The 27,659-nt window shown below is 40.1% G+C and overlaps 1 protein-coding gene across 1 annotated transcript; it reads left to right on the top strand.

The window, feature by feature from the left end:
* Nucleotides 1–1,373: 1,373 nt before the first annotated feature.
* On the top strand, nucleotides 1,374–27,523 carry OIT3 (oncoprotein induced transcript 3). The gene is made up of 9 exons (XM_040242492.1): nucleotides 1,374–1,446; nucleotides 5,599–5,973; nucleotides 6,733–6,840; nucleotides 11,629–11,751; nucleotides 15,655–15,777; nucleotides 17,534–17,694; nucleotides 19,314–19,729; nucleotides 25,182–25,281; nucleotides 26,729–27,523. Exons 1-9 carry the CDS (start codon nucleotides 1,386–1,388, stop codon nucleotides 26,900–26,902), a joined length of 1,641 nt encoding a protein of 546 aa, XP_040098426.1. The 5' UTR covers nucleotides 1,374–1,385; the 3' UTR covers nucleotides 26,903–27,523.
* The last annotated feature ends 136 nt before the right edge of the window (nucleotides 27,524–27,659 follow it).

The following is a 27,659-nucleotide window of genomic DNA, read 5'->3' as shown; positions in this document are numbered from 1 at the left end:
CATCACTTGATGGAAAATAGAGAAAAAGATGGAAGCAGTGACAGACTTTATTTTCTTGGGCTCCAAAATCACTGCAGACGGTGACTGCAACCATGAAATTAAAAGACGCTTGCTCCTTGGAAGAAAAGCTATGACAAACCTAGACAGCGTAATAAAAAGCAGAGATATCACTTTGCCAATAAAGGTCCATATATCAAAGCAATAGTTTTTCCGGTAGTCATGTATAGATATGAGAGTTGGATCATAAAGAAGGCTGAACACCAAAGAAATGATGCTTTCAAACTGTGGTGCTGGAGAAGACTCTTGAGAGCCCCTTGAATAGCAAGGAGATCAAACCAAGCAATCCTAAAGGAAATCAGCTCTGAATATTGATTGGAAGGATTGATGTTGAAGCTAAAGCTCCAACACTTTGGCCGTCTGATGCAAAGAGCTGACTCATTGGAAAAAACCCTGATGCTGGGAAAGATTGAAGGCAGGAGGAGAAGGAGATGACATAGGATAGGAGAGTTGGATGGCATCACCAACTCGATGGACATGAGTTTGAGCAAGCTCCGGGAGTTAGTGAAGGACAGGAAGCCTGGCGTGCAGTCCATGGGGTCACAAAGAGTCAGACAGGACTGAGCGACTGAACAACAACCCCTATCTTAGGGAGAATTAGTAAAAGAAATAACATTAAGCCATTTTAAATTCAGAGAGGAAAGGCTCTGTGAAAACATGAGATACCGCTCCTCAAACACAGCTTAAACTTTGTTTCTTTAGTAAGTTTTGATACCAAAGACCATAATAAACCAGACGTGGAAGCCTGCTTTAAGAGAACATTGTCCTCATTCCATACTGATCCTACTGCTTTTTTGTGTGCTATTATCAACTCCTTGACCATCTGACAAAGACATTTTCTAAAGGTCATTTTCCAGAATTAGACTTTATCACATTCTCGTTTAGTATGCTATGCTCTGGCTTCAATATCGTGAAATCAATTTCTTAAAGTCACAAAACAAGATTTTGACGTGAGGGGATGTCCCTCTTTTATTAGAGTTCCCTTCTGGATAAGATACTGGAGGCCTCATTGCAGGGAAGTCTTGGGAAAAAAAACAATAGGAGGATGAGGGATTGTGAGGGTTTGTTTTTTTTTTTTCCCCTAAAGAAAAATATCAATAAAATAACTTGACAATGTAAAACAGTGCCTCTATCTGGGGTCAAGGCCAGAGCAATGGACACCTTATCCCAGTCATCCTCTTCCTCTGATAAAGCCCCAACCAGTACTAAAAAGTCTTTTTCATAAGAGCCTAGAGGCCTTTTTTTAAAGTGCTTGAAAAAGAAGTAGACAAAGGGAAACTGAAATCAAGAGGATTTTCCAGTCTGTCTCTGGTGGCTGGTCCAGAAGGATGCCTCAGTTCCTGCTTTTCGCCTGCCTCTTCATCATAGTAACGCTAGTGTCCCCAAGGGGTAAGTCTTGTGTCAAGTATTTGGCACAATAGTTTCTGGCTTTGGAGGAATTTGCTGTTATGTACAGGTTATTAAGAGCAAGATTCCACTATCTTAAATACTGGTTCTAGAATAGTATAAGAAAAGTCATTGATAACCTATGGAGACATGTTTTCAGAGAATTTCATTTCATGTTCCATTTAGCCTCTCACCTGGCATCCAAAATTTCCACGAGCTAAATATTTCTTGGAGTTTGTGTAAAAGGAATTCTAACCTCTTTATTTTCTAGGCACTTTTATAGTCCTAACTTTAAGAGCCAAAAAAAAAAAAAAGATTTTCAGAGTGGAGGATAGAGTTTTTCCTTTAACAATACAAGGGACTGACTGCCTATAAAGGCACAGATCTGGATAAATCAGACTTCTTAGGGTTGACATCTTAAAATATGACTTTCGCACTGACTCAGTGAATCTTAAACTCTCTCCCCACTCAGCTTTTGTTACAAAACAGGCCAACAAAGCAAAGTTTTCATTACAGTTAGTAAGAATTTTCTCTCTCCTTTTCCCATTAGAATTTAAGTTCTAACTAGAAGACAGAGTGAGAAGAGGCTGAGATGAAGAGAACCATACTTCTTGGCATTTGGGGGAAGCTCAGTGTTTAACTGCCCCTATTTCTTTGGGGTAACAAAGGCCTTGCTCTAGTACCTTTAAGAATAAGCATTAAAACTAGGCTTGAGACAGTAAGGAGACATGGAAAATTAAATGTCATGCTCCAGGATCGGATCCTGGGACCGAGAAAGGTATAGGCAAAAACTAAAGAAATCGAAATTGTGGACTTGAGTTAAGGTATCAACAGTGGTTCATTAACCTTGGCAAAGATGACCATACTAGTATATGGTTATTTCATGAGGGGAAGCTGGGTGCCAGCAGAGGTGAACTCTTTATACAGTCTTCTCAACTATTCTCTACATCTAAAACTGGTCTAAAAAATAGTCCTAAAGATAGATTTGGGCCAAGTTTAATCACCCTGTATCTGCTGCCAGTAAGTAACCAAGAGTCGCTTGAGCCAAAGTCGTCCTTCCCTCCACTTCCTCTCGGCTTTCTCCCCACTCTCTTCCCTGGCTTAACTGTCCATTACCTCCTGTACCCTCGCATCAGACACGTTCTCCCTTCTTCTTCTTCTTCTTTTTATTTTGCTTTACAATACTGTATTGGTTTTGCCATACATTGACATGAATCCGCCACGGGTGTACATGAGTTCCCAATCCTGAAGCCCCCTCCCACCTCCCACCCCATATCATCTCTCTGGAACCCTTCTTAAATCTTTTTTATTTTATTAATTTTTTCCCCCCAGAACTTCTAGGACGTTTGACTCCAAGCCATAAAAAGGGAAAACTTTAGGGGCTGGGGACTTTTTGAGGTGGGGGCGAGGTTGCCTGAGAGGAGAGGGGAAGTGAGTAAAAAGGAAAAGAAGAGCCAGAGAAGAGGGGAGGTGGCAGGGAAGGAAGTGAAGGGGAAGAGGGAAAGAAGAGAGGGTGGGTTTCCAGCCTGAGAGAGAGAGGACGCAGAATCGGGCAACCGCGACCACCCCAGGGGCGGGGCCGGGGGTGCGGACCGGGACGGTCCAGGACTCCTGGTCCCCGGGGATGCAAGGGCGGCGATGCTGACCTTTGCTCTGTGCTTTGGGCCGCTGAGAGGTGCTGGCCCCGGGTCGCACGGACATCCGCGCCGCTTCCCGGCTCGGGGGATACGGGAGGGCAGCTGGCCAGGGGGCTGATGGGCGAGAATCCTGGTAAAGGCTGACCGGCTCTCTGCCAGCCAGGCCCCCTGGCTTGGACTTTCAGAGGAATCCACCCGGCTGTTTTCATTTGAGGAGCGTATGTATGCGTGTGTGTACATACATCAGCAATTCAGGACGCAGCATACAATACTGAATTCTGGCCTCCACACTGAGAGTCTGAAAACAGGAATTGACACCAGCGGCCAGACTATTAAAGGATTGAAGTACTCCCTTAAAAGGGGGGTGAGTGGAATGGGTTTCTTTAATGTTAGAAAATATTGCATGAGTAACATTTAATATGTTTATTTTACAGAAGATAGTAAATTTCTATTTGTGCCATATATCCCTACAAGAGAAGAAATAAACTTTTAACAAATAGCACAAGAAATGATAGTTATATTTAAGGAAAAACTTTATAAATCATTAAATAGTTATTGAGGGAGGTTTAGGAATTTCTGTAAAAGCCATTACCAGTTGAGTGCCTAACCATTTCTTGTAAAATTAGAGCCAAGGAGATGAACCAAATATTTCTATGAATATATAATCACCTGTGAAATTGCCCTGGAAACCTTTCTTCATAAGAGAACCACAGCTAGGAGAGCAGATGAGGGAACGTTTCCCTTTTCAGAGGGTAGACAGTCCATATGTGGACATTTTTTCCCCTCGAGGGACATCAAACCATGGTCTAGGACACAGTTGGGGTACCTCAGGGACATTTTAAGGAGGCTTGTGCCTTCCATGTATAACTCTGCAAAAGTGTTTTTTTTTTTTTTAGAATATGCAATGTTCTACTCATTTCTTGTCCCTCTCGTATTCTCAGCGGGGTACTAGGCTACGCCCTCCTCTACATGTGACTGAAGTTTTGAGAGTAAACTTGAATTGGAAATGTAGACTGGGAAAATTCAAAATATTTTCTTGACAACTTATCAACAAGGCCCATCACATTTAATTATTGTGCAGTATTTACTAAAGCTGAATTTCTTGTCCACAAAGTTTACTGGCCTTGCTATGAATTCCCTGCCTACAATGTCAATTAAATCAGCCTCACATGCATTAAGAAGGATAGTATCCTCCGGCTAGGTCTCCTTTCTAGAATTTCTTGATTTTATTGTAAGATTCTTTATAAGCAAAATTTGCCTATGTTAATTCAGCGTTTTTCTGAAATTGAGAGAAGCAGTGAGAAAACTGGAGATATTGGTGTCTTCAGTCATTAAAATGGTTTTGATAAGATACTTGTCTATGTTATTTATGCCTTAAAAATGCATGCTTGAAATGTTGCTGTATTCTAGACAGTGATGCCATGGCTAATTGTGAAGACACAAAGTTCATGATATTTTCAATAAGCTGGTGGAACATGTACGAACACTCACATGGAGACTACCCTTGCCACTATACTGTATATTTCAAAGCATATGCCAGAGGCCTTTTACTTCTCAGCAGAATAAGTTTACATATTTATTATCAAGCCAAACTACCTACTAGTACAAAATTCCACCCACAATCTTGCTTATAAATGACCATCTAGTTGGACCATCCAGTCTTCTTCAGAATTTCCAAAGATGAAGAGCTTACCACACTGTGACACAGCTTCTCCATTACTGGGCTGCCCAGGTGGCACTCATGGTAAAGAACCCACCTGCCAATGCAGAAAACATAATAAGAAACGCCTGTTCAATCCCTGGGTTGGGAAGATCCCCTGGAGAAGGGCATGGAAATCTGCTCCATGTATTCTTGCCTGGAGAATCCCACGGACAGAGGAGCCTTGCAGTCTACAGTCCATGGGGTCACAAGCAATCAAACCACCATTACTGGATAGCTGAACTGAAATGCACTTCCCCATAACAATTTGTTTTGTCATTGTAACAGAATACCTAATTCCTCTTTCACAAGCCTTTTCCAGATTTTTTGAAAAGTAATACATAATATGCAGGGTTTTTTTTTTTTTTCTCTCCAAATGATAGTCCTCAACTTCTTCCCCAGTAAATAATTATTAGGCTCCCTTCTAAATCTGGTCACTATCCTCTGGACATCAAGTTTGTCCATTACTTTCATAAAGTATAGCCTCCAGGTATGAACACAGTACTCAAAATCCAGTGTGACCAGTGCAGTGTTTAGTAAGATTGTAACTTCCTTTGGTCTGAACAACAATCCTATCAGAGGAATACTGTGGATAGAAGGTTTAGTCCAATGCAAACACAGACCCTTAAGTAGATTTGATATAATTTTTCAAAGGTAAAAGGCATTTATGAAATATGTTTACATCAACTTGAAGAATCTTAACTGCTTTTAGGGACTTTATTTCTTTCTTGAAATCTAAGATCAAGAAAGTAAACTCAGGCTATTGCCACTGTGATCAAAACCATCAAGGTGCCTCTGAGGTGTCCTTTTCATTCCCAGCCCTAGACCCTTGTTCTGCTTACATCAGTCTGAACGAGCCGTGGAGGAACACTGAGCACCAATTCGACGAGTCTCAAGGTTCCCCTCTATGTGACAACAGTGTGGACGGAGAGTGGTACCGCTTCACGGGCATGGCGGGGGATGCTATGCCCACCTTCTGCATACCAGAAAACCACTGCGGAACCCATGCACCTGTCTGGCTCAATGGCAGCCACCCTCTGGAAGGCGATGGCATTGTGCAACGCCAGGCCTGTGCGAGCTTCAACGGCAACTGCTGCCTATGGAACACCACTGTGGAGGTCAAGTCTTGCCCTGGAGGCTACTATGTGTATCGTCTGACCAAGCCCAGCGTCTGCTTTCATGTCTACTGTGGCCGTGAGTACTTCCCTGGACTCTTTTCCTTCCCCTCAAAGGTCACAGAAATGGCATCAAGGAGAATAGTGCCATAGGAAATTCTGTTGTAGTAGTATCTCAGTGCCTGGAGAATATTGCTTTAGGAGCACAGATATCTCTAGCTCATGATTTCTGGGGTCTGCTCTTAAGATTTCTGAAAAATTCCTAAGAATAGAAAGGGAAAGGAGCTATGACTTTGATCAGTTTTGTCTTTTATGTAATTTAGTGTGGATTTCCAACCTTTCTGAGCACGGAAGACCCCCTCTTTAGATATATTTCAGACATCCATATGGGAGCATTGTGCTTACTATCCACTGATACTCTTTAGAAATGATGTATAACGGGAAGAAGCTACTTGAGATCAGTAATACTTTCAAATGAATTTTCATGTTATTAATCCCATCAAAGTCTGTATACGTTTAAAAATAGACTGCATAGAAGAGTAGAACATAATGCTATTTAATCTACAGCTCATGTTTGGTGAGGTTTTGCAGAAAACACCAGGGTCACCCAGGGGTCTGTGGATCTGAAGTTAGGACTCATGGATCTCAATGACAGAACATGCCCATGCCCCTGGACAGTACCTCTTGCCAGTGGGTTATATAAACCCAGAACAGTGAGAATTCTCTTGATGTTGATTAGGAATTCATACCCCATGATTGAACTCGTGAGGCTTTCTCCTGGATGAGAGTGTCCTCTGACCCTCACCCCTCATGAAAGGTCATCTTTATCCTTCCATAGATTTTTATGACATCTGTGATGACGACTGCCATGGCAGCTGCCTGGGTACCAGCGAGTGCACGTGTGCTCCGGGAACCGTGCTAGGCCCCGACAGACAGACATGCTTTGGTAAGAAACTCATCTTGCAGTAGAAACAGGCTATTAGGAGCAAAAGGACAAATCAAATCAAAAACTCTTCTTGACTCATAGCACCACCATTTTTCCACTTTGTGTCTCTGAACACCAGAATGGGGTTTGCCTTTTTAGTTCATAACTAAAGCCTCAAGTCAAATTCATATCATGTACTGGGACAGTCTAGGATTATGTTGTCCAATCTAGTAGCCACTAATAGTGAATAGTGAATAGTGAAATCGCTCAGTCGTGTCCGACTCTTTGTGACCCCATGGACTGTAGCCTATCCCGGCTCCTCTGTCCGTGGGATTTTCCAGGCAATAGTCCTGGAGTGGATTGCCATTTCCTTCTCCAGGGGATTTTCCCAACCCAGGGATCGAACCTGGGTCTCCCGCATTGTAGACAGACGCTTTACCATCTGAGCCACCAGGGAAAGGCAGCTAGTAGCCACTAGCCATATGTAACTATGAAGCTCTTGAAGTGTGGCTTCTGTGACTGGAAAACTGAACTGTAATTTTACATAATTTTAATTTAAAAGCTAATACTTGATTGTCATTAGAAAATAAAAATATGTGGAACAACTTGAGTGAACTGTAAACTTCAGGACTCTAAAGTACAAATCACATATTTCTGATGAAAATTTATCATCCAAATTGAGACATGCTGTAAGTGTAAAATATACACTGGATTTTGAAGACTAGTTAAAAGAACATATCTCAATGATTTTAATACTGATTATGTATTAAAATGAAACATTTTGGGAAATACTAGAGTAAATGAAATATGTTATTAAAATCAATTTTACCAATACCTTTAAACAAAATTTTTAATGTGACTAATAGGAAATTTTATATGTGTGGCTTGCTTTGTATTTCTATTGGATAGCTTTGGTTTAGAATTACCTACAGGTATACTCCTATAGCTTCAGTGATATAATTTTGGTTTGTCTGAGTGGCAAGAAAGGGGAGTCAAGTTATTCATTGGAAATGCAGAGTTGTCTAATTGTATATATGTTTTGTTGTCCATAACTGGGAGAAAATAGAGTTGAAAAACCCAGGACTGAAGGTCATCTCTTTTCTGTTTAATGTTATGAAGCTTTTTGCATTCAGACTCAAAGAGATTTAAAACAAGTCTAGAGACAAAGGGAAGCACTGCCCCACACCTGCCTCTTCCCGAAGAGTAGTAACAAGATCAGGGTGGGATAGGGATCAGGATGAAAGGGCTATCAAAGGGTTCTTATTTTAGAAAAGCTTTTGTTTCTTGGCTTCCCCCCACCCCCACCCACTGTTCTATGGAGCATGGTTAGGCCCTCCCAGAACAGCTGTTACGGCTCTTGCATGGTCGATTTTGACTATGTGATTTATTGCCAACAGATTTGGGGTGTGGGAGATAATGGTTCCTACAATCCCCCCAACCTCTCACACTGCACAGGCACACACACACACACACACACACACACACACACACATACAGACACACACGTATCTATTGGAAAATATTTGACTTCCTTTTAAGGCAGGGGTTTTTCATTCATTTCTCTGCCTTTATTTTAATATAAATTTTGAATAGGCAGTGTATTTAAATGGGCTTCCCTGGTGGCTCAGAGGTTGAAGGTTACCTGGCTCATGACAGGTATACAGTGAAACGTCCAGCTCTGTGTCCTCCATTTGTTTCATTTCCCGTCCTCCAACTCCACCCCAAGTAAACTCCTACATTATTTACTTATGTATGCTTCCAGGATTTCTTCAGGCAGATATAAAAATAAAAATATACACATTTAATTATTGCTCTTGTTTAAATCAAAGGTCACCTGTTATTCACACCATACATTATCTCTTGCTTAGCAACTTACCTTGGATGTTTCTGCCTGTCAGGACACAGGGAAAAGCTGCCAGTGTCTACCTGGGGTCTGTCTACTGGTTTCAGGGAGATCACGAATTCCCTGAAATTAGAGGCAAATCTTTATGTCAATGTTACTTTAGTTTTTAAAAATATATATAACAATTTAATTATTTATTATAAATTATGTATTTGGGGGAGGGAGAGAGAAAAGAAAAATAATATAACAGACCCTCATGTACCCAGATTTATAGTTAAATTTTTCTTTTTTTTTTTTAATAAAATTTTACAGACACAGATAAAGCCATCTCATGCCATCTCTTTTACTTCTCTTACCCCCCAGGGGAATTAGTATTTTTGAAATTAGTGTATGTCCTTCTGGTCCCTGTTTTTATGCTTTTATTATTTATGTAATAAATAACAATCACAAGATAACATATATAACTAACTATATAGCCCTGTTTTGTGTGTTCTTAAAATTAACATAGTTTTAAGAACCTTAACTCTTCTGTGAGATTTTTCTCCACACTTTTTTCATTTTATACCTATAAAATTGGAATTGCTGGGGCATTGAGTATCTAAGTTAGGCTGTAACAGACAATTAACTCCCAAATAACAATGGCTTACATAAATAGAAGTGTATTTCTCTCTCTGGTAAAAAGAATCAGTCTCAAGGTAAGCAGTCCAGGCTTTGGGCAGAGACTGGACCCAAGCACCGGTGTGGCCGTACCCAGGAAGGCTGCCGCACCCCTATTCACCCACTGTCCAGGCAGTAGGGCCTGATCTTATCAACTGGATTTTTCATTTCTGCAGGTTCTGTGTATTTGGTTTCAATTCTGCTTTGTCTTCCTACACATTCTTTTATTTGGTTACTGGCCTCGTATCTGTTTAGTAATTTTTAAAATCCTTGTATTACGTATTTTCTGGGGTTATTCTGTTCTCTATCGTTCAGAGACTACCAGTCGTTACCTTATCAGCTTTCTCATAGCGGATCGTCTCCGCCTATGTAGGGTTTCATGGTAAACCATCTTCTATTGTGATTGTTTTTTCTGTGGAACTCCACTCTTATCACCTGGTTTGAAGAAATTGGTTTTTGTTTTGTTTTTACTACACAGCAGTGTTTCAGATGCTTTTGTCACAAAAGTTCCACCAATCCAGGTCAAAGTTCACATCAGTTTCTCAGTTTCAAGATCCCCAGGAGATGTGGGAATTGTGACCTCATACTTCAACCATGGCAGAGCCAGACTTGGCTTTTATGAAGGCTTTTTTCTCTCTCAGAACCTCAGGCAGAGAGCTCCTTACTGCTTACCCTGGTCTCAGAGCAGAGCCCTTCTTCTCCCCCTTTCACTATGGGGATGCCTTTTCCAAGGTCCCGGGCTTGAGCAGGGTTTCAGTTCCAGCTCCTCTTCTCTCAGGGACCCGTGGCCATGCCTTCTGTCATTTAGTGGGTATTTCAATCCCAGTCCCTAGTTTATATCTTATATCCAACCCATGACAACTTTAGCTCTTCAGGCTCCCCATTTTTTTTGTGTAGAAGGAAGTGGATTGACATTTGTTGCCAACTGTACATTTTTTATAACAAGAATCATTATCTTTTATCAGATTCTTAAAAAGGATAACAATCATTACGTAAGTACAATATGGGAATATTCCAATGTTTATTTTTTTAAAGGTGGTTTTTTAGTATTTTGAAGTCTTTACTGAATTTTTTACAACATTGTGTTAGTTGCCCAGTCGTGTCTGACTCTTTGCAACCCCCTCAACTGTAGTTTGCCGGGCTCCTCCGTCCATGGAATTCTCCAGGGAAGAATATTAGAGTGGGTTGCCATTCCCCTCTCCAGGGGCTCTTCCCAACCCAGGGATTGACCCCAGGTCTCCTGCATTGCAGGCAGATTCTTTACTGTCTAAGTCACCAGGGAAGCCCTGTTACAACATTGTTGCTGTTTTATATTTTGTTTTTATGGCCACGAGGCTCCTGAGATCTTAGCTCCGCGACCAGAGATTGAACCCTCACTGCCTGCAAAGTGTTAACCAGTGGACCACCAGGGAAGGCCCTTCCAATAGTTAAAACAGATTTTAAAGGCAGTGTTGATAATGTTGGGTTGGTCAAAAAGTTAGTTCAATTAGTTAATAGAGTCAATAGAGTTCTTCATGAAAATGAAAAATGTGTCTTGTTTTACTTAAACTGAACAAAATTTTTGGCCAACCCAATAGAAGACTGCCTCACTAATAGTATGCACAATACATATATTTTAGAAAGCATGAATTTTGCATAGCTAAACAGTTCATAACATTTTGATTCCACTTGTTTGATTTAGTATGAATGGAATGCTAGATTTTTATTTTAAAAAAATAGATATGCAACAATCAACAAAGTTTTACTGTATAGCACAGGGAACCATAGTCTATATCTTGTAACAACCCCCAATGGAAAATAATCTCAAAACTAATATATGTGTATATGTATGACTAAATCACCTTGTGTACCTGAAACATTGTGTGTCAACTATACTTGAGTAAAATATATATATATATATTAAGGAAGACTGCTTCACAAAAAAGTTAATCAGAACTATCCTTTTGCAGTGTAAATTTATTTAATGCATTTAAAACACAGTTTGATTTATAAGTTTCAGGAATTGGAGAAAATGAGACTCGCCAATACAAGCAAATAAGTAAAACCAGATAAAAAGGGAATTTCATTTCCCCAGCAGTTTTGCCCTGAGGAGGGAACTGGCAAACAACCAGCTGCCTTCCACGCCAGCAGAGGGCAGAGGAACAAATGACTTGGTTGAGGAGACCAGGTTAATATAGAAGTGATTATATTGGAGATGGTTTGTGGAAAGTCTATGAACAGGATCTGAAAAGATGTAGGGATTCTGCTAAGGGGCTTGGGATAAGACTGCATGGCTCAGCACTGTGTAAATGATGTGTTCTCTTCTACAGATGAAAATGAATGTGAGCAAAACAATGGTGGCTGCAGTGAGATATGTGTAAACCTCAAAAATTCCTATCGCTGTGAGTGTGGGGTTGGCCGTGTGCTAAGAAGTGATGGCAAGACATGTGAAGGTGAGATGGGCAAGAAGGGATTCACATCAAGAGCCCCCACTAAGCCACTGGCTTATTTTTTGGACATTTATGAAACTGTCCAGGGTTAGAAGAGAGTAACTATTTGGCTGTGTAAAGAAACCACAAACCATCATCACTGAGTATCACTGCAGAATGCTTGTGTTGCAGACAGAATGCAGTGTTGATTTTATCTCCAAGCTTTGGCAGAAGGGAGCTGTTGCATGTTGCAAGAGGCAGAGAGCTGCATTTTTAGTTTGGGATATAAAAATTGGGTATTCCATGTTTCTCAAACTTTCATACACCCACGAATCACCTGGCAGCTTGTTAAAATACAGGTTCTGATTCAGTAGGTCTGGGGTCAGGTGAAAATCCTGCATTTTTAAATAACTTTTAGGTGCTGGCTATGCTGCAGACCCAGGGAGCACATCTGAAGTAGCAAGATAATGGAGGCAGGTGGCAGAACAAATGGTTTATAGCAGTTTCTCAGACTTCCTTGCTGAGAATCACCTGCATGCTTTTAAAGCTGGCCCTTCCCAGGTCTCTCTCCTGGAGACTCTAGTTCAGTGAGGTGGGCGGGGCCTTACAGTTTATGTTTTTGCCAAGTTTCCTACGTGAGTCTTACCATCTTGGAAGTTTGGGAAACTGGTTTTTATGAAGTCATTTATTTTACTCATATGCTTTGCATTTATTAGAGATTAACACATGTTTGGAGATAAGTAAACTTACCTGATTTGATAGTAGAAATGCTGTATGGCAACAGTTTTAGTCACTACGTCATGAGCGACTCTTGGACTGTAGAGCTGGACATTGACTAGCCCACCAGGTTCCTCTGTCCATGGGATTTCCTGGGCAGGAGTACTGGGGCGGGTTGCTATTTCCTTCTCCAGGGGATTTTCCCAACCCAGGGATGGACCCTGGGTCTCCTGCATTGCAGTGGTTTCCTGCATTTCAGGCAGATTCTTCACCAACAGAGTCACCAGGGAAGTCCAAAAATTCTGTATATATTTTGTATAATTAAGTAATAAAAAATAATTTGAAATGTATGTTGAATAACTGAAATGGAAATTGTCTACTATTATGACATGAAGCTTTGATAATATCCCTTCTCTCAGGCACATTTGCCCTTGCAAATTATCTGGGCTGAAATTTTATAATTTCTACTTTAATAAATCTGAATCTCATGACATTGAGAGTTGAGAGACCAAGAAAAGAAAAAAACTCTGCAGATTATATGAAGAGATAGATGCTGCTGCTGCTGCTTATCATTATTTACAGAGGACATATATGTCCCAGAGGGTAACTGAATGTGTGGTATAACACATTACAACACTGCTTGTGAGTTCACTTTATTCTATCTATATTCAAAATAATAAACTGCTACCCTAAAAGGAAAAATTATGGCTAGTGGTCACAATTTATTTCATTCCACAAAGTTTGCATTATTAACTCAGGGTCCATTAACCAGTATATCAAACTGCTGTCTCTTATAAAAAGGCTAAATATACTTTAAGTTTTATTGGATAAGGGTAATATCCTGAATCCTCCTTAAATCTTATTTTATACAACCATCTTTGCATATTTGTATATTAATGAAATGTTCCATGAGGAACATTTGTAATTATGAGTATTTTATTGGAAATATTACAGTTAATCCTCATATAATTTTAAAACCTAATAATCATAACTGAAAATTATTTTAGCAGAAGATAGAGTTTAAATATGAATTACACTTTAGGATTAAGATTCATATTTGAAGCCCTTTTTGGAGATTTTCTTGGGTTTTTTGTTTTTATGGAAATCCTTACATTTTATTGATAGTCAAAACATATTTGTTTCTTTAGCTAGTCTGTTAGATTAGCATATTTTCTTTTTTAAAATAAAAAGCTCTTTTTAATTTTTAAGTAATTTTTATTGTTTGTTTTATTATGAGAGAGTTATGTTCATAGAGGAAAATACAGAGAAGTAAAAGAAAGATATGGACCCAGAATCCCATTTGCTAGATATATCCATTCTAAACATTTTGGTATATCCTTGTAAGAGACTTAAAATTCTTCAATCCAAGTAAGAATTTCAGCTTATTTTGTGCGTTGCAGTCTTAGATCTGGAAATATTCTTAATGAACATTTAATCCGACACTTTCATTTTACATTTATTGAAACTGACACCCAGGAAAATTAAATGACTTAAGGAACATCACTTTTAAGAAAAAATTTCCTATTAATGTTGATTTTAACATTTTATAGCATATTTTATGCTTTCTTCTATATCATTATATATCATTTGCAGCTATTTAAAAAACCTGTAAGAATACTTTTATCTTTTTTAACTATAGATTTATAAACAGGTCATAACCTAATTTCTCTTAAATTTTGTGAAGATTAATTCATTGCAAATTTATTCTCTCTCCCTATTTCACAAAAATAGATTCATTCCAACTTAATTAACTGATGTTCCAAAGAACTAATATTTTTATCATTATTGAACTGAGACTTATAGCTATAACTGGAAATTGGCTAATATCTTTCCTTGAACATCTTAAATGAATTGAAAGCATTCTCCCCCACTTTTTTTTTTTTTTTTTTGACCATGCCATGAAGGATCTTAGTTCTGACCAGGGATCAAACTTGGTCTGTTGGGATTGAGAGCTCAGAGTCCTAACCACTAGACCACCAGAGGATTCCTGAAGGCATTCCCTTTTAAATAGGTTTCCCTTTGAAATCGCTCAGTCATGTCGGACTCTTTGCAACCCCATGGACAGTAGCCTGTACCAGGCTCCTCCATCCATGGGATTTTCTAGGCAAGAGTACTGGAGTGGGTTGCCATTTCCTTCTCCAGGTAATCTTTCCAACCCAGGGATTGAACCCAAGTCTCTTGCATTGATAGACACTTTACCATCTGAGCCACCAGAGGACTTTTAAATACTACCTTACCCCTAAAACAAGGAGCAGCAAACTTTTTATGCATAGCCCAAACAGTGGATATTTAATATGGAATTTGTTGAAACTACTCAACTCTACCCTCGTAGTGAGAAGGCACCCCATAGATAAGAGGGAAATAAATGAGCATGACTGAGTGTGCTAATAAAACTTTATGTACAACAGCATATAGCAGCCAGAGTTTGATGATCCATGATCTAGGAGATAGCATCCAGAACTCACAAAGGTCATTATTTTTCCTCTGCTAACTATGACATTATGTGGTAGTTTCTTCATTTTTCAACTGAATATTTTTCCTTTTTTGCCCATTTGATTGAGTATGCTTTTTGAAAATGCAAAACTTTTAAAAAGAAAACTTTAAAAAGCTACCTCATAAGAGAAGAATGAAAGAGCTCAGTAGAGTGGAATCTCTCAGTGTGCTGTCCAGGTCTCATTTTTATAATGTGCTGTCAACCAAAGAAAAATATCTCCAATGCTGTTATTCCTAGAGATTCGAGGAGAGGGGCTGGTGATCCAACCATTGGCAATAACTCTAAGTAACTCTGATCCATTTAGCTGCTCTGCTTGAATTTATATTCTGTCAGTTCCTTGTACATCAGTAATAAACATTTCAAAATTGGGTGGACTAAATGTTACAGCAATTAAGAAATGACTTTCTGGTCTTCCTCCCTAAATTATACTTTAATTGTGAGAAAAACAGACAAATCCGGGTTGAAGGGGATTCTACAAAATGACCAGCTTAAATGGTGAGAGCTGTGTTTGTGTTGTAAGATGGCTCTTTGTAGCTCTAATATTTAATCAAAACTTCTTTGTGGACATTGCTGCATGCCTCACTGACTGAGCTGGGCCCCAGTGATACTATGGTAAGTCAAGTATAATGCCTGATGCAAACCATGAGTCCAAGAACCAGAATTCTTGGGGAAGAGGGCTACAAGATCCTTCCTTTTTCTTTCGGTTTTTATTGCAGACATTGAAGGATGCCGCAGTAACAATGGTGGCTGCAGCCATTCTTGCCTTACAACTGAGAGAGGCTATCAGTGTGAATGTCCCCGGGGCTTGGTGCTGTCTGAGGATAACCACACTTGCCAAGGTAGTACATGCTTAGCCTCTGCTCTGACTCCTTCTGCCCCAAATCTCCCTGTCTTCCTCACCCAAGTGTGTCAAGATTCTCATCTTTTACAATACCGGCTCTTTCAGCAGTGTGTGTTCACTCTGGAATCATTCAAAAATCGCAGTTAAAAAATGTAACATAAAATTTACCATTCAAACCACTGTTAAGTGCATAGTTCAGTAGTGTTAAGTTCATTCACATTTTTGTGCAGCAAATCTTCAGAACGTTTTCATCTTGCGCATCTAAAACTCTGTACCCATTAAAAACAGCTACCCCTCCTTCCTTCCTCCCTGCAGCCCCTGGCAACCACCATCCTACTTTCAATTTCCATGAAGCCAACTATTTTAGGTACGTCATATACGTGGATTCCTACAATTTGTCATTTTGTGATTGACTTAATCTCACTTAGTAAATTGTCCACAAGTTTCATGCAGGTAGCGTATGACAGGATTTCTTCCCTTTATAAAGCTATTCCACTGCGTGTGTACACCACATTTTATTTATCCATTCATCCACTGATGGACGTTTGGATTGCTTCCTCCTCCTGGCTATTGTCAATAATGCTGCTGTGAATGCTGCTGCTGCTGCTAAGTCACTTCAGTCGTGTCCGACTCTGTGCGACCCCGTAGACGGCAGCCCACCAGGCTCCCCGTCCCTGGGATTCTCCAGGCAAGAACACTGGAGTGGGTTGCCATTTCCTTCTCCAGTGCATGAACGTAAAAAGTGAAAGGGAAGTCACTCAGTTGTGTCCAACTCTTAGCCACCCCATGGACTGCAGCCTACCAGGCTCCTCTGACCATGGGATTTTCCAGGCAAGAGGACTGGAGTGGGGTGCCATTGCCTTCTCCTGCTGCTATGAATATGTGTATGCAAATATCTCTTTGAGATTCTGTTTTCAGTTCTTTGGGATCTATACTCAGAAATGGATTGCTAGAACATATGGTTTCCTTTGCTTTTTACTTTTGATTTTATTCACCTTGATTTCTATTATTAGTTGTATAACTAATATTCAAAACTTAATTTAGATGGAGTTCCTCTTTTCTAACAGATCATTGTTTTTCTGGAAATCTAGTTATTTATGTCCAGAATATTAATTTATTCATCTAGCAAATATTTAATAAGCACCTATCTGTCATTTCTTAATACTAAGTCATTGCTATTATGTGCCCTCGTACACTGATATTGCCCTCGTGTTTTGTCTGACAGTACTCAGAAGTACTCATTTTAGGATATTTGTACAGTCTTGAGATGAGAATGCTTAAGAAAAGCAATCTTTTTATATTAAATTAAAGTGGGATTTATAGTCACAGTTTATGGTTTACTGAGCCATGCAAGGATGATTTGGAACTCTTCCCCAAGTACACTAATGCTGTTTTTATTACCACTGTTTTATGGGGCAATAATTAATGGTGAAGTCAAAGCAGTAACATTATGTAATTTAAGCCCATATCAAAGCAGTACTTTTCCTGTATTGCCTATAAATTGTGTTTCCGCTAAAAGTTCATCTTTAGTGTTTTGATACATGGAGTTATGCTAGACACGCTTTGAAATGTTTGTTAAATTGAAACTTCAGAACAATATTTCTTCATTTGGGAAATAATACAGTATTTGATGAGCATTATTTGACCACAAAAAAGCTCAAAGTGCAAGAGGGAGAAGCTGTCTCTCCTAGTAGTCTCCTTCCCCTTCTCCCAGTCCAGCTCTCCGGCTCTAACAGCATCCCCTGTCCCCGCAGTTCCTGTATTCTGCAAGTCGAACACCATCGAAGTGAGCATCCCCAGGGACCTGGTTGGCGGTCTGGAGCTCTTCCTGACCAACACCTCCTGCCGAGGCGTGTCCAACGGCACCCACGTCAACATCCTCTTCTCCCTCAAGACGTGTGGCACAGTGGTTGATGTAGGTTCTTCCTGGAGGACTCTTGGGGAATGACCAAATCTAGTTTTTTGGGAGTTGGTTGATGAAGGTGTGCGCTGTGGCTTGTGTCATAGATGACATATTTCTGCATAAAAGTCTGGCGCTCAAAAATTCATAGGCTGTTCATTTAACAAATGTGTTATTGAGCATCTGTGCTGTGCTGTGGTCCTCACACTGGGAAGACAGCAAGTTAAAAAGAATTCTGCTCTTTCAGTTCTCAAATAGTATTGAATACCATCTCTCCAATATGCACAGAGATTTTCCTGAGTGTGTCAGCACCAGTACCAGGAGGCCTACTGTGTCTCCTCTGACCAATTATTTTACTTGAAGACAACAATGATTAATTCATGAGATAACAAATGAGTCCAAGGATTGAACCAGGTGGAGGTAAAAGATTTGTTCTTCCTTCCAGGAATCTGTGCACAGCCCTGTGCTGGGGAGGCTGAGCGATATGTGAAATATATGCAAAATAAGATTCCTGACTTTTAGGAACATGCATGGTTCCTAAAAGACAATACACACAAAATATGAGTCAGGGATACAGTTGACGGGTGGTATAGGAGGCCAGAAAGGGACAAACCCGGGAGTAGTCAAGACAAGTGAGACATGATTTGGGGTGGAAGCATATGCGTGGTTTATACAGGCAGAGAGGTGGAGAAAGGGCATTCCAGATGAGAAACAAGTGATCAAGTCTCAGAGATGGGAATTCTTGAGGCTTATGCTGAATGAATGGGCAACACAACCTGCCTGGCAAGGAATGAATAATGGAAAGGAAACTGGAAAAGTGGGTGGAGGGAGACTGTGCTTTCAAAGATCTGCTTTGTGTGCTGGGGTGAGACATTTGGCTTTTTCCCATAGGAATGGGATGAAGCAGGCACTGTTATGATGAAATCAGAAGTGGACAAAATGAATAGAAAAAAGAGGACCGAGACCCAGGAGATTGGTGTAGAGGCCCTTGCAATCAAATAAACAAGTATTTATTTATGGAAACAAACAGAGAAAAGTCAGAGGGCTAATTAGACTTGGGATGAGACATCGGGGAGATATTTGAGAAGGACCCACTTTAGGCAAATTGTGTTTCGTCATATCTGTGGATAATCAAATAGAAATGCCCTGCAATGAGCCAGGGGTTCTTGGTACACAGGAGAGGAGACAAGGCTAGAGATGAAGAACTGAAAATCATCTGAGTAAATGCAACAGCTGAAGCCCATTGCAGATGAGCTCAGCCCAAGGTCATGCTGCTGCACAATCACCAAGTCTAGGATTCCAGAAAAACATAATACACAGAGGCTGTTCTTTTCTAAACTATCAGAGCTTTGAATTTGCTGATTCTGCATAGCTCAGGTTTTTATGATTAATACTCCAAAGGAATGTGTGGGTTGACCATGAAGTGGTATATAAAACTCTTAACAGTCAAAACATGTTAGTAAAAAGAGGAGAAGCGATTTTTTTTTTTTTTTAAAGTTTCAGGTTTTAGCAACTGAATCTCTCATGTGTTTTGACGTAAAAGAAATTTGGAGAATGTTATGGTGGGCAGCGGGTAGGGTGCTCTGTAGAAATAAACAGAGATTCTTTCCTCTTCTGGCTCTGGCCTGGCTCAGGTGGTGAACGACAAGATCGTGGCTAGCAACCTGGTGACAGGTCTACCCAAGCAGACCCCAGGGAGCAGCGGTGACATCATCATTCGAACCAGCAAACTGCTGATTCCCGTGACCTGTGAGTTTCCACGCCTGTACACCATTTCTGAAGGCTATGTTCCCAACCTTCGCAACACCCCGCTGGAAATCATGAGCCGCAGTCATGGAATCTTCCCATTCACTCTGGAGATCTTCAAGGACCATGAGTTCGAAGAGCCTTACCGGGAAGCTCTGCCTACTCTCAAGCTGCGAGATTCCCTCTACTTCGGTATTGAGCCCTTGGTGCACGTGAATGGCTTAGAAAGCCTGGTGGAGAGCTGCTTTGCCACTCCCACATCCAAGATCGACGAGATCATGAAGTACTACCTCATCCAGGATGGGTAAGTAGGCTTCTTGAATGACGGAGTAGCCTTAGTTCTCAGCTGGGTCTTCCCTGGTGGCTCAGATGGTAAAGAATCTGCCTGCAGTGTAGGAGGCTTGGGTTCAATTCCTGGGTCAGGAAGATCCCCTGGAGAAGGAAATGGCAACCCACTCCAGTGTTCTTGCCTGGAGAATTCCATGGAGAGAGGAATCTGGTAGCCTACAGTCCATGGGATTGAAAAGAGTTGGACAGACTGAGGGACTAACCCTTTCACATTTGATTTCTGGACACAATAGCAACTTCAATCAGTTTATAAAAACCAAGCAGCACTCTTGCCTGCTCTTAATTAGTTCAGAAACCACTTGTGCACATTTTGGTGGTAAAAACTGGTGAGGAAGAGCAGAGTCCAGAATAACTCCAAGGGGTCTAACTTGTATGACTGACTAGATGTCCTTAACTAAGATGAAAGGACATAGGTTGAAAAGCAGATTTGCTGTAAAAATACTGAATATGATAATTCCAAATAATCTAATGTGAATGCCTGGACTTCCCTGGTGGCGCAATGGTAAAGAGTCTGCCTGCCAATGCAGGGAACATGGATTGGATCCCTGGTCTGGGAAGATCCCCTGGAGAAGGAAATGGCAACCCACTCCAGTATTCTTGCCTGGGAAATCCCATGGAACCTGGTGGGCTACAATCCATTGGGTCACACAGTTGGACACAACTGAAGCAACTTAATATACATACATAGGATTGATTAACCTGGTCAGAGAGACTGTAGAGCGTGGGTGGCATGGTTGTTGTTCAGGCTCTAAGCCGTGTCTGATTCTTTGTGACCCCGTGAACTGCAGCACTCCAGGCTTCCCTGTTTGCTCAAACCCATGTCCACTGAGTCGGTGATGCCATCCAACCATCTCATCCTCTGTCGCCCCCTTCTCTTGCCGTCAATCTTTCCCAGCATCAGGGTCTTTTCCAATGAGTAGGCTCTTCGCATAAGGGTGGCAGATGGAGAATGAGAAATGCAAGAGGATAAGGAAATGGAAGCAGCAAATGCTTTCAGAAGTTTGGTCGTGAAGGAGAGAGATGAAATAATTGGTTGGTTTTAGGAGAGGAGAGATCAAGTGAACTTTGTTTCTGTTTGCTTGTTTTATACAAAGGAGAGTTCCATATTTGTTGAGGTTGTTGGATTGAGAACTTTGCATGTGTCCATGTATCATTAAAAGCCTAACAGTTACCACATCTACTGCTTACATTCCCAGGAAAATTACACTCACATCCTAAATTCATAGCTGTATCTCATCAGTTCCTCATCCTCAATGTCAAATGGGACATATCTCTAGCAGGTCAGAACCTGCCGCTTAAGGAAAGGCAAATGACCTAGTGAAGAGCACCACAGATGTGCCCTGGTTCATGCCCTTTGCTAATTACCCTGATAGGCTCTGAAATTTCTCCTTTGCTTTTAACCCCCTGGATCTCTCACCACAGGCGACTTTTCCCTGCTGCTATCGATTTCCTGCACAGTGATTTTAAACTTTTGATACACATTAGGATCAACTGCAAAGCCTTTCAAAAAGTAGCAATATCCCAGCACATTCTCCACTCTTACTGCCTTATTTCCAGCCCTCATTATCTTTCACCTGGACAGATGAAAGCTTCCAAACACAGCCTCCTACATCCCAGCTCTCAAGTCTCATCTCCACAGAGCCCTGGGTATCCAGTCAAAAGAAAAACAAATTATATATATAGTCAGATTCCTGTTGAAAACATACTGATGGCTCTTGACTTCTTTGGTTGGTAAATTTAGCTGTTTACTAGCAGGAGGACCTCTAGCTTCAGATTTCTGTACCCTCCTTAGCTTGTTTTAAGAATCTGGAAAAGGCATCTGAGCTGCTTTGGATGGCTAGAGGCAGGTTTCATGGGAGATAACAGGCCTTTGGGTTTCTTGCCGTCTTAAAGTGATCTCAAGGTTTTAAAATGAAACATAGAAGCATCAATTTTTATTTCTGTTTTTTTTTTCAGTCACATAATTAGTGCTAAGTGGACTTGGGGATGGATTTACTGTGTGGGGGGTGAGTTTTGGTTACTTTTAAATTTTTTACAGGTTTATTGCAGTGCTGTTTGTATACAATAAATATGCTATTCAAAGTATACAGCTTGGGGAATTCCCTTGAGGCCCAGTAGTTAGGACTCTACGCTTCCACTTCAGGGAGCTGGGTTCAATCCCTGGTCAGGAAACTAAGCCACCCAGTGTGGCCAAAAGATTAAGTGTATGATTTGGTAAGTTCTGATGTCTACACACTGGTGAAGCTATCACTACAATCAAAGCAGTGAATATTTCTCTTACCACAAGTTTTCTCCTGCCCCTTGCATTTACTTTTGCAAACATATAGTCTTAACTCACTTACTGGGAAAACATGTAACCTACAGTCTCAATAAAGCTTGTGAAGTTTATTTATAAACTTTATTCATACCCTCAGGATTATATGCTTATATTTTATACAGTTCTAAGAAGATGTGCTATTTAATTTTCCAGCCTTTAGCACACACAAAAACAATGCTATGGAAGATATTAAAATTGTTCAAAAGCAGAAGCAGAACTCAAAAACACAGCTATGTGGACCTTTTTCCACTATACATAGGCAAATAGTTTCATCTCTAGTGCAATATTGGATAGTACAGTATTAGCTAAGAACAGTAATGGTGCATTTGAGATATTCCCTCAAGATAAAATCCAGCTCTCAGTTTGGCTCACTCTGCCTCACCCTCTGACCTCTACCTTCTCTGGTTTCTGCTCCTGCCAAAGAGAACTATGGGCAATTCACAGCTTCTGTTGCTCCTTACACTTTCCTGATTCTGCAGCTGCCATTTCCACTGCCTGAAATCTTTCCTTTTTCTTCCTGTCTGATTCTTACTGGTCCTCTGAGACACACTGGGATTTTTTTTTTCCCTCCATGCAGCCTTCCCTGATTGCTCTAACCAGAACTAGAAATCTTCTTTTTGTCGACCTCAATGCCTTGCCTACATACAGTAAATGTCATTAACTATTTGTCTAATGAATTATTGAATGAGTGTTTTCATAATACTAATTTGGGGCTAGTTCAGAATCCTAAAATAAACATAATGCTGTTTACTTATATTTGTAAATTGGTTGATTATTCATTGTCCTCAGCTTAAAATTTAAATCAGGCTGGTTTCCCCTGATATTTAACACATCTGATTTGCTTCCCTCTAGTTTTAATTGGCATATGCTCTGAGAAGGCAAAAAAATGTAATGCAAGCCTAAGCAAAGTAGAATTAGAAAGTTTATCTTCAGAAAAAGAAACATTGAATTCCAAAATCCAGTATTGGACAACTTTTGGGTAATCAGTTATTTGGACTTATCCTGTACTGTTTGTTGTTACTTTCTTTTAGCACCTGAACTTGGAGTTGATGAACTAGAATTGTCTAATCACAGCCAACACCCAATCAAGAGCCAGAATTTGTCTTGGGTTCTATTCTGAAATGTGCTACCCTACAACAACTCTTTCCGTCACACTTTTTCTTGTAAAAATAGTATTTCTTTTACTATTCAGCCACAGAAAAGAATGAAATAATGCCATTTGCAGCAACATGGATGGACCTAGAGATTATCACACTAAGTGAAGGAAGTCAGACAGAGAAAAACAAATACCATATGATATCACTTCTATGTCAAATCTAAAATATGAACTTATTTACCAAACAGAAACAGACTCACATAGAAAATAAACTAATGGTTACCAAAGGGTAAGTTGGGATTTGGGGAAGGGATAAAGCAGGAGTTTGGGATTAACAGATACACACTACTATATAAAAAATAAACAACAAGGGCCTACTGTATAGCATGGGGCCTCCCAGGTGGCACCTGCCAATGCAGCAGACCCAGGACACACCGGTTTGATCCCTGGGTTGGGAAGATCCCTTGGAGGAGGAAATGGCAACCCACTCTAGTATTCTTGCCTGGAAAATTCATGGACAGAGGAGCCTGGTGGGCTACAGTTCATGGGGTTGCAAAGAGTCAGACATGGCTAAGCATACCCACACACTATAGCACAGGGAATTATAGTCAATATCTTGTAATAACCTGTAATGGAAAAGAATATGAAAAAGAACATATATGTGTATACCTAAATCACTTTGCTGTACATCAGAAATTAACATTGTAAATCATAAAAATAGTATTTAAGGTAAAGATAAATTGAAAATGCTGAGGCAGTTACTGGACTTTTAAGTTCCCTGACGTCACAGACCATATTATTCATCTCTAAGTCCTCTGCAGCACAGATTAGATATGCAATAGGTATTTGAGAACATAATCAGAATGGCATAGATTCATTTAACCTCAGGAAAATGACAGTGTGTACATAAATATAATAAATAACAGAAACCACGTTATATTTCTAGATCCTCTTCAGTTTAGGGGAATAAGGTACCAATGGTAATACAAGTCAAGGTGTCATATTTTTAAACAATTTCATTGGATTTTTTGACTGCCCTGAAACAGCAATTAGCAATAAACTAGAAAGTATTCTGTAAATATGTGGAGTAAGTATCCAGTTTTATAGATGTTTATATCTGATACCACTTTTTTACTGGCCTGGTAGACAGAAACTATGAAGCATCCACATCCACGAAAAGGAAAATAGATAAAAGTTCCTTTTGAATTCAGAATGGAAAAGACAATATATGTATGAGCCCTGGCCTTTAGGAAAAATGATTCATCTATTCTAATCCTTGGGCTCAAAGTGGAGAATCAAGAACCCCCCTTTTCCCCCCAGCTAACCCTGAGGCGAGCCGAGGAGTTTCACTTCAAGTGGTAGACCTGAGATTAAAATCTCAAAACCTATAAAATTAAAATTTGGCATTAAATCTGTGAAAAGAGGTATTAAAACATTTTAGAAGTAAATTATTTCCCCCCCATAGGTCTAGTTATTATCTAAGAAACTGACATCGTTATGCAGCTCCTTGTTGTACAAATTGGGGTTTGCTCACCTTTGGATCCCCTTCAGGTGTGAGTATCTGTTAGGTGTCTGATAAATAAAGAAAAGCCTTCTCAAATCAGTAATAAAGTACATGAATGCAGAATTCCTACAATGTATTAAAAATGAAACTACAGCCTTAAAAAGATACCCCAATATCAAAAGATATCTTTATAATAAATGTTGTTGCTGTTACTAATACTTCAATATATTGACTTCACAGGAGGTCCTGGTGCACAGTTTGTGGGTACAGTGAATGAGAGATGGGACAGAGAGCGTTAATGAGCAGAGCTGTGTCTGAGATGCCTTCACAGGGAAGGGATTTCATTTTTCCTTCATTCTCAGAAATCTTGAGTGCAGCCCAACCTCCTCCACCCCGTTTGCCTCTCCTTGGACCAAACATGTTGGACTGGATTGTTTTTCCACTTCTGTTTAAGAAATCAAGTCTTACGTGCTATCCTGCCCTACTTCCAGCTGTGTTTCAGATGACTCAGTAAAGCAGTACACATCCCGGGATCACCTCGCAAAGCACTTTCAGGTCCCCGTCTTCAAGTTTGTGGGCAAAGACCACAAGGTGAGCTGAACACCTTTACCTTACAGAGCTGCCTGCCCTCTCCCCTCATGAACCTGAGCCTTCCTACTGTCCCAATTTGTTCACATTCTAAAGCCTACCATTGGGATCTGTATGACCTTTATGAAAAATACTATAACACTGGGCATCTAGAATCTTAACACCTCCATGAATGTCAGAATCATCTGCCTCCTCCCAATAAATTAACTAGGCTTGTTCAAAGAAAATATGATGTGATTCTAATCCAAAATCCTTGTGAGCAGGTGTGATTGAAAAAGCCTGTGTAGTGGTCACATGGCAAACTATATGGAGAGAATATTTGCAAAAAAGACAAATAATGAAATGTTCAGTGAAAACAGCATTTCACTGTTTTACATGCCAATTCAAATAATTATGACTATTTTATACATATGAAACTTTTAAAAATTATAAATCCCAACTTTTAAGGCTATAGGGAGATGTGTATAATAGCAATATAAGTTGATATATTTTCTGGAAAGTTGTGTAGTAACCTGACAGTTAGTTAATAATCTGATAATGTGTAATAACCATAAAATTATCAGTCAAAAAATTTCAATTCTGACAGCTTCTCAGAAACAAAAATAAAAACATGGTTTGTTGAATGTGCTTATAGAGTACTGTTATGAGAGAGGCATTAAACCAGTGCATCAATTGGTGCAATATTAAGCAGTTAATGTACAAAGAAATATAGAAAAAGGAGATATGAAAAAATTCTTGTCATAAAAAATTTAAATGCAAATTGAATATGAAACAGTTTTTTAATGTATATAAGTAAATAGAGGTTATAAGAGGCCATATATTGATAATACTGTGTTAAGGTGGAAGGTTTTTTATTTTAGTAGAATTGCTGAAACACTTAAGCAAAGGAAAGTTTGAGGCCAACAGTTTTTTCCATACCACATCTAAGTGTATTCATGTGCTATCCAGCTTCATCATTGTTTCGAAATAACTGCTAACCATGATGGCTAACCCTGATCTTCCTCTTCAACTCGGCAGCATGCATTGGGAAGTTACTTATAGGAAGAAGCTTGCAGAAAGAACTTGTTACTTTACACAGAAGTGGGTGGGACCCCATGTTATGCCCAGACCTTGATGTGACGAATCAAGGTGTTAATGTTATTAGACGTTGTCCTCACAAAGCTGTCTTGTGTCCAGGCACAGAGGCATAAGTTGTGGATGTCAGGTTTTAAATCACCCATGTGATTGAGTATGTTTGCCTCATTACTAAACGTGTGGATTTGGACAAGTTCCTTAACCTTCTTAGTTTCCTTATCTGTAAAACGGGGATCACATCTGTCTCAAAGGGTGGTGGTTGAGATGAAATGAGATAAAACATATGAAGCATTTGGTAGTGTCTGGCTTCTAGTAGGCACCCCCAACTGGCAGCTGTCTTCACTGTGTTTATTCTTTATCATTGTAATCTTTCCAGGAAGTGTTCCTGCACTGCCGGGTCCTGGTCTGCGGGATGCTAGACGAGCGCTCTCGCTGTGCTCAGGGCTGCCACCGGCGAGTGCGTCGTGAGGCAGGAGAAGGAGAGGATGCCACTGGTCCACAGAGCCAGATGCTGACAGGCGGGCCAATCAGCATCGACTGGGAGGACTAGGACAACCCACCACCCAAGTCCTCCTGCAGACTGCCTGTCTCTCTGGAATTCTCCCCTCGTCTTCTGAGAACATCAGCTGACACTCTAGAATACCATGCTGCTTTAAACCTTACACTTTGGGTTTAGACAAACCCCCAGAACCGACTCCCTCTGACTCCAGCCCACTAGGTCAGGAAAAGTCACCTCACTGCTGACCAGCCTGTTCCAGATGGAACTTCATCCTCCTAATGTGGAAAGCTGTGCCATGCACCCCCAAAACAGCTCATTCCCATGCTCCATTTCTTTCCTGCAATAAAACACCTAGAGTGGGATACAGTAGCACCACCACTAAAAATCAGAAGTTGGGTATATCATTTCAAATTAGAAATTTAAAAAATGAAATAGTGGCTTGAACTTATGACTTAAATACCCACTGACGCCTTAAATATGTAGACAATAATTATACCCTAAAATTTCCATTCAAATATAGAATAGTTATAGGGGATTTGGAAGTTTATCACTGTAAGTATGTACTAAAAATAAACTATTTGGATTTTCTCCTGCATAATATTTTCCTCTGGGGTTTTTATGTTGTCTTAAGTAAACTATTTTCAATTAATAAATGTTAATAAATTCATTAAATGCATTTAAGTGGTTCAGTGACTCAACAGTAGACAAAATTAAAATATGGTAACATATGCCCTGTTATTTGGCATTCTGCGCCCTCAGACTGACAATAGAAAAAGCTATAAAGCTGCACCATACTCTATTTTGTAGG

Source organism: Oryx dammah, unplaced genomic scaffold (assembly GCF_014754425.2).
Source record: "Oryx dammah isolate SB20612 unplaced genomic scaffold, SCBI_Odam_1.1 HiC_scaffold_6, whole genome shotgun sequence".
Taxonomy (NCBI): Eukaryota; Metazoa; Chordata; class Mammalia; order Artiodactyla; family Bovidae; genus Oryx; species Oryx dammah.
The sequence above is the reverse complement of the archived record's forward strand: the minus strand, read 5'-3'. Positions and strand labels throughout refer to the sequence as shown.